The sequence below is a fragment of the Phytophthora parasitica genome, assembly GCF_000247585.1.
Source record: "Phytophthora parasitica INRA-310 unplaced genomic scaffold supercont2.44, whole genome shotgun sequence".
Taxonomy (NCBI): Eukaryota; Oomycota; class Peronosporomycetes; order Peronosporales; family Peronosporaceae; genus Phytophthora; species Phytophthora nicotianae.
The window spans coordinates 365908-372836 of NW_008649030.1; the positions used below are offsets into that span (position 1 = coordinate 365908).

At 43.9% G+C, this 6929-nt stretch overlaps 1 protein-coding gene across 1 annotated transcript; it reads left to right on the top strand.

Annotated features, from left to right (window-relative positions):
* Nucleotides 1–3260: 3260 nt before the first annotated feature.
* On the top strand, nt 3261–3615 carry PPTG_15093 (hypothetical protein; the record flags this gene model as incomplete). Its single annotated transcript, XM_008912108.1, has 2 exons — nt 3261–3490; nt 3582–3615. The coding sequence occupies 2 exons, from the start codon at nt 3261–3263 to the stop codon at nt 3613–3615; spliced, it is 264 nt and encodes an 87-aa protein (XP_008910356.1).
* Nucleotides 3616–6929: the final 3314 nt, after the last annotated feature.

Sequence of the window (6929 nt, forward strand, 5' to 3'; positions counted from 1 at the left end):
CGATACACACCGGCGGGGTAGTGGAAGTTCCCTACTGACAGCCAACGGATTCTTGGGCCAATCGGCGCTGGACGACCAAAGCTCGGCGTGCAGAGTTAAACACAGACATGCTACACCCTCTTGCTCTGCTTTGTGGCAGAATTCGAAATGGCGTGAGACTGCTCGGGGCTCACGCCATTTTTTTTATCCAACCGGTAGTATCACGTGGTCACAGCGCCTGGCCTACCACCGCCTATCCACAACCTTCCCCATAAGTTCGCGTATCAGTACTTCAGTTCAAATTTACTAATACGTTGTTCACGTTTAAGGTTTTCTCTTCACAGGAATTGACCCTCCGTTAATCTGAGGTTGATGGTGGCTAAACCATTGAAGATGTGTTTTGCAAATCTCGTAGGTACTCTCATCGGACTTCTGGCTGGAGCCCTACGCAAGGGAAAATGTCCGTTTAGTAGCCCATGATCTGCGACAAAGCTCTCCCTCGATAACGCCATTTCTCGTGCACCAAACCATACTTTAATCAAGCCAAGGGAGAACAAAACTGGCAAGAGCATCAATTCGAGGAATTACAATAAAAGCACCTTTAAAACGCTTTCAGCTGCAACAATTATTGTAAGAACCGGCTGCGTTGCCTATATCATCTCTAAATCGACCGTTTGAACATCAATTTAGGAACCTGAAATATTCGATTTTGGTCATCACAATCAAAATAACTTCTGTATATGCCGATTTATGCTATTTTTTACCAGACGTATTTATAGTAGCAGCAATAATTAGCAACCATTGGGGGGAGAATGCCCACTTTGCAACCGGCATTCGTCCAGATACAGCATACAAGCACCTGATTCCGACCCCAGTTCGTCTACGGGTCAAGATTGGAACACGAAGACAAGCAGGATAGACGTTCCGTTGAGGGAGCCTTTATTCTCGTTAGATAGCGAAAAAGATAACTATGAAGTGTTTGTAGCAGAATTGAAGAGAAGGTCGTCGAAAGCTTGCTCAGCTACCTTAAAAGAACTATTAGACCAAGCATCTTCATCAAGCCAAGCCAGACAAAACGGCAGCGAGATTGGGTTGCACTGTCAGCAGACAACTTTGCCCGTCTTATAGCATGAGCTTATACCAATTAGCAGAAGAGAACGAAGGACTCAGGCCCTTTCGAGATAGAAGTATTCGTGTTAGCAGCGAAGAAAGAGCGGCGTATCCTACCCGGATGTGGAGTATTATATCCAGACGACAGCGACGACAGCGCCGCCGTCGAGCACCGATGACGCAACAGCGACCGACATCAGCAGCCGACGACCACGTCAACATCTCAACTGCATAATCAACAACGTGTGCGCCGCATCAACTGCAGCACATCATAAACAAGAACCAACGGTTGGTTCTGCGAAGGTAGCTGATCCAGCTGCACGGCATGAAGATCAGCTAATCTGATCTTCCAGATGTATTTAAAATCCTCACATCTATTTTAGACTCCAATATCATGCGGTGATTAACCCTTCCGTGGTCAATGGGGGCATTTTGCCCCCTTTGGGGGGCATGTCCTTGAGTACCACTCGTGTCACCCACGAATGGGGGCAAAATGCCCCCTGTCATTATTTTTGAGGCGGATTCGCCCTTTCTACTTGAACTATAAGGATTTGAAGAAGATTTGCTGTAGTACCGTAGTTTACGAAAGGGGGCAAAATGCCCCCTTTGATGGCCTAATGACTTGGCCTTCTGTAGTATAATATAGCCAGGTCAAAAGAGTTAAGAGCGATGTCCAAATAATAATAAAAAAACTTGTTTGCTGTCAACCCCAATATATTTCCGTGCTTAGCATGCTGAACCATATGGTAAATAAATTATGTTGAAGTAATAATAATAATAATAATAAATAATTAACTCGAACCGTACAGTAAAAGCTGGACTGTCACGTTAAAAAAACAAATTTTACGGTCTTATTTGAAAAACAAACAAACAAACAAACAAACAAACAAACAAACAAACAAACAAACAAACAAACACACACACACACACACACACAGCAAGCTAGCCGTGTATCTATGCTTCCAGTAAGGTATGTGAATCATCGCAGCCATGCAAACCTTCGACGAAGAGGATAATGTAGTGATTGCAAAGGATTATGGGACACCTGGTAGTAACAAGAAGGTATGTAAAAAGGTTTATCTGGCGGGCAAGTCCGCAAATAATAGTTATTTTGCTCAAAAGACGCACCAGGCAGCTTTAGCCTCTGCATTTAATTTAGGCGAAGTGGTTTATTTTAACTGGATTCATCACTCATGAACAGAAATCGCATTATAAACTGTTCTAGACCCTGCTTTGCAGTTTACAAACGCGAATAAGATAGTATGATAACCTAATAAGGTGAGGGCATTCTAGTGGCGTTTGGAATATCCTCATTTTTTTATATCTTGTGGTAAGCAAAGTGATATAATACCGTAGATAAAAAGCACTCACGGTGTGCCTACAACCGCTAGCATTGAAGCCAGGATTGATAAAAACCCAAGATTTCAATGTAAAAGAAAAAGTAGGCGGGTAACGCGAAGAGAGTGTGGGCGGGTTGAAAAGTTGGGTATTTAAAGACAAGTGATGTCACGTAATGAACGAGATATGCGTACATTCAAGGATACTCCAACCACACTAATGTTACCTAACCATCTGATGCGCATCGGTCAAATGAACCGCAGTTCTCATATCACTGTGAGCCCCTAGACCGTTCGTTTGATCTTTCAGAAAACCTATACCGTCATGTTCATTTTCACATTTACACCTCATCGAGCAGAAAACTTCAGCAACGCAGACTCTTGTCTTCAGTCCATTGAACTTCACTTGGTGTATCCTCAAGAACTTATACCTACTCGCTTCCACTTGGCGACATCTCTCCTCAGTGCCTGCCATTGTGACTAAGTTGAAGATGACTCATGCACTAAGTGGCAAAGCATGCACACTAACCACGGATGCTTGGACTGAGCGAGTGGGCATGATTTAGTAGCACGGAGACGAAGGAGCAAAAGGGTAAACTTCGGATGGTGCACAATGTTGCCAATGCGAGAGAATTTGTGCAGCAGCTGGAAAAATCGATTCATATGCTATGTATCTTGTCTAAGTATCAGAAGGTTTTTGAGCGCAACGAAACCTTGATTTCAGCCGTCCACAAATTGCCCCCTGGACCTTCTAAAAGTTTACAAGGACCGAGATATTCTGATTTCAAAGCTAGGTGCCAACTCGGAGTGGTAACAGGCTGTTTGATTTCGTGCATGGAGATGCTCATGGTGCGGGCTATCTACTTGATTCAAGGTACGACGATGAGGGGCATGGACAACGGTACCCAGGAAAATGTGCTCGATTTTATGTCCAGATGGCACGGCGTTGCCCACGTGGACGCAGTGAAGATCGAGCTGATGCAGTATCTTGCCATGATGGTCCAGAAGCTGCCGCGTGAAGTCACGTTGGCAATGCAGAAGCGGATTGGTTGGTACGAGTTCTGGTGCGACGTTTGTTCCTCTGTTGTTATTGTATTTATTCCGATTTACTAATATTATCAATATTTGTAATAATAATGTTTTTGGTAATGAAAGGGAGGGGACGAAGCAGGTGCACCTACTTTCTTGAAACCCTGGCACCAAGAGGTTACTTGCCAATTAGGCAGAGCGACTTAACTTTCCGAGTAGCCACGAAAGAATTTGAACATTTAGTCTATCGTGTGTCAACGAACGACAGCTGCTTTCATCAACTGAATCAGCAGTGTGGCCGAATAATTTAATATACAACGAAATTTAATAAAACACGAATCTCGGGTTGGTAATTTATTGTAGTTTGCTTTTCACACGCAACAGTCGCCCCGGTGCTACAACGGATGCCTTTTGATAATACTTTGGCGGTACCGTATTAAAATATTTGCCTTTCAAACTTAAATTTTACATCTCTGAAAACAAACAATAATGGCGATTACAGCTAAGAAAATCGATGTCAATAGAGGCTAAACATAAAATTAATTTATGAAGACATGTAGACCTGAAGCTCAACGAGCATTCCGTGCTTGCTTGTGCTTTGGTTTCTGTCCAGGATTTATACCACGCTTGCCTAAACGCTCAGTATCGGCGTGGAATGCGGTAACAATAACGAAGTATCCGATCGTAGCGCTACCGCTGTAAGCCAAGACACGAAGCTCAAAGTGTAATTATCTCGGAAGTGTCGAATAGACATTCTTGCCGCGTTGTATAAAATGCTTAACCGAATACGCGCCGTCCATCAGAGGTTTAATGGCGCACTTTGCAGCAGCTATGAAGCAATTCTTTAGCTGTTATTTTTTGCAGCGCTGGAACTAAACTTGACTCGCCACGACCACCGCACCAACGAGCAGCCATTTGATGCTCTCAGAAACGAGCTCGCTAAGTCATTTAAAGTAATGGTGGAAGTCGTCTAGAGGCTTCGCACTACGTAGTTTAGTTTCTATTCCGTTCATAACTTGCTCTGACAAATTTGACGATATTATATTGTATGTCGGCCGCTTGAGCCCTCTTAACCCTTTCGTGAACGGGCAGTTTTGACTTGGCTATACTATAGTATTGAAAGTCAAGTCATTAGACCGTCAAAGGGGGCATTTTGCACCTATCGTAAACCACGGTACTACAGCAAATCTTCTGTAAATCCTTGCTGTTCAAGTAGAAAGAGCGATTCCGTCTCGTCCACACATAAAATATAATGAAAGAGGGCTTAATGTCCCCCTTTCATGGGTGACACGAGTGGTGCTCGAGGATACACCCTCCTAACGGGGCAAAAGGACCCCATCGATCACAAAGGGTTAAAACGGACATTTCACCCAGTGTTTCTTGTCTAGCGTCAAGGTATTCATCTGATGGTTGCTTCAAGGAGGCAAACTCACCGCGAAACAACTTAAAGTCGTTATTAAATTGCTACGAGCGAACTTGCATATCATATCCCGCTCCTCAATAGATAGCATTGCCCCTGCGCGGTTAATATTGTCCATAATATTGGTGAAGACAGAAACGATGCCCTGCCAAATGGAAAAAGTGCGGAAGCAGCCGCTAGAAGGTCATTTTGGCGATCCGACACAGCCGTAAATTTCTCGAAACCAGTCGGCAACTTAACAACATTCGTGGACCAGCTCCAGTTTTCGTAATATTCCGTGGCAACTAACCCCAAAGCGAATAGAATAGCATGGCTGTTGTAGTCTTTTGCTGTGGCGACTAGAAAGACGCCTCTCTTGTTCATTTCACATTTGTGATGCGCGCTGCGAATCCTATAAGCCCTTAACCCATGTGCGCCAAAGTTCGTAACGAAGCAGGCAGGCTTGAGCCCGAAGCCATTATCTTCCTTATTAGATCTCCGGATGAATCCGGGGATTTTTGAAGCCACGAGTTCGAAACAGGATTCGAGTTTCTGATAGCTGTCAATGATGTCACCTCAAAGTCGATCATCAAAATTAGTGTCATTCGAGAGATAGCACTTCGGTCAAGATTGTAGTTTTTCCAAGCAGGAATTTGTGAAATAAGGCTCCGGCCAGCGTGGACGTCGTCCCGTTATGCATTATAAGCATTTCGACCATAACTAGTATTGTCATGCGCTGTAGTACATGAGTCGCTGGTCTGGTAACCGTGTCGTCGACAAGCGGTGCACGGGTGAAGCCAACAAACTTTGCTTGGCTGTTGCTGAATTCACCTTAATTATCCTTCATTTGCCATTTAGCCCGTACACGTTGACGAGAAAGGGGCTCTGTATCTTCTCAAATGGTGTATCTTGATCGAAGAATTGGCACCCGTTGAGGTTTTTACACTGATATATAGAGTTTTCAGAATAATTCCGTTTGACACTTGCCGGCTACACAAAACTGTGAAACCCACAAGAAACGGAAAAGCCCTTCATATTAGCGCGTACGGACTGTCAGCTTGAGAATTCGTGATCTGCGAGGTTAGCTTGCTGGGCATATGTGAGGCCGTATTTAGGGCACGATGAATCTTCACCCTGAACAACGATGTTGTCTCGAAGCAGCCCTAATTCTCCTGCAGACTGAAGATTGGCTGCGTTAACGACGAAGCGCGCTTGGTCATACTTTATCGCAGACTCTTCGATTTTGAAAAAAAATCCAAAAAATGCAGGAATAACAGATAGGTTCGGTGCTATTCCTTGAACAAAGTTTGAAGTAGAGTTTAGCTGATCACAAATAATTAAATGTGAGTGTCCGATCTGCTATTAACCCCATTCTTTTGTTCTCCACATGATTGGCCGTAGGGCTCTGGAAATAGTATCCTAGACAGTATGGCATCCGCTTTAGGTTTCAAGCTTACAGGCATCTGTTTTCGGCCCAGATAAATGTTTGATATGTTCCCGAAAGTTGAGGGCAAAGGCTTTATTAATATCAGACAAAACTACTTCGACTTCAGTTAAAATGCCAGTTCTTTTGGTATCAATTCCTTGCGAAAATGGCGTTCAATGTCATGCCTACCACCTAAAACGCTTTTCATACGTCATTTCCCAAGATATTTAACGAAAGTACAGACTTTTCAAGACTTCTTTTTTGTCATCATGGTGCAGGTTTCCCTTAGATTGACACTGATATCATACGTGAATATGTGTCCTCGTAGCTTCCGCTTTGAGACGACCACTGAGGATTTTACGGACCACGCATATAACTGAATATTTAAATTTGTTGGAATAGAGTATCGCTATTTTCGATGTTACCGACCACTAATTTCGGTTTCGTGCACGGTTGCCCCTTGCCCAGTGATGAAATCATGACAATCGACTCTGTGGAGCTGTTTGCGCGGCTTTCGGAATACGTCGAAACACCGTAAAATAATCTGTAAGGTGCATGATCTAGTAGAGGATATTGGCTCCCCAGCACGGGTGCAGCTGAAAGACTAAGTTCTCCGCAGCATATTTTCTGATAATTGAAGCCCCCCCCC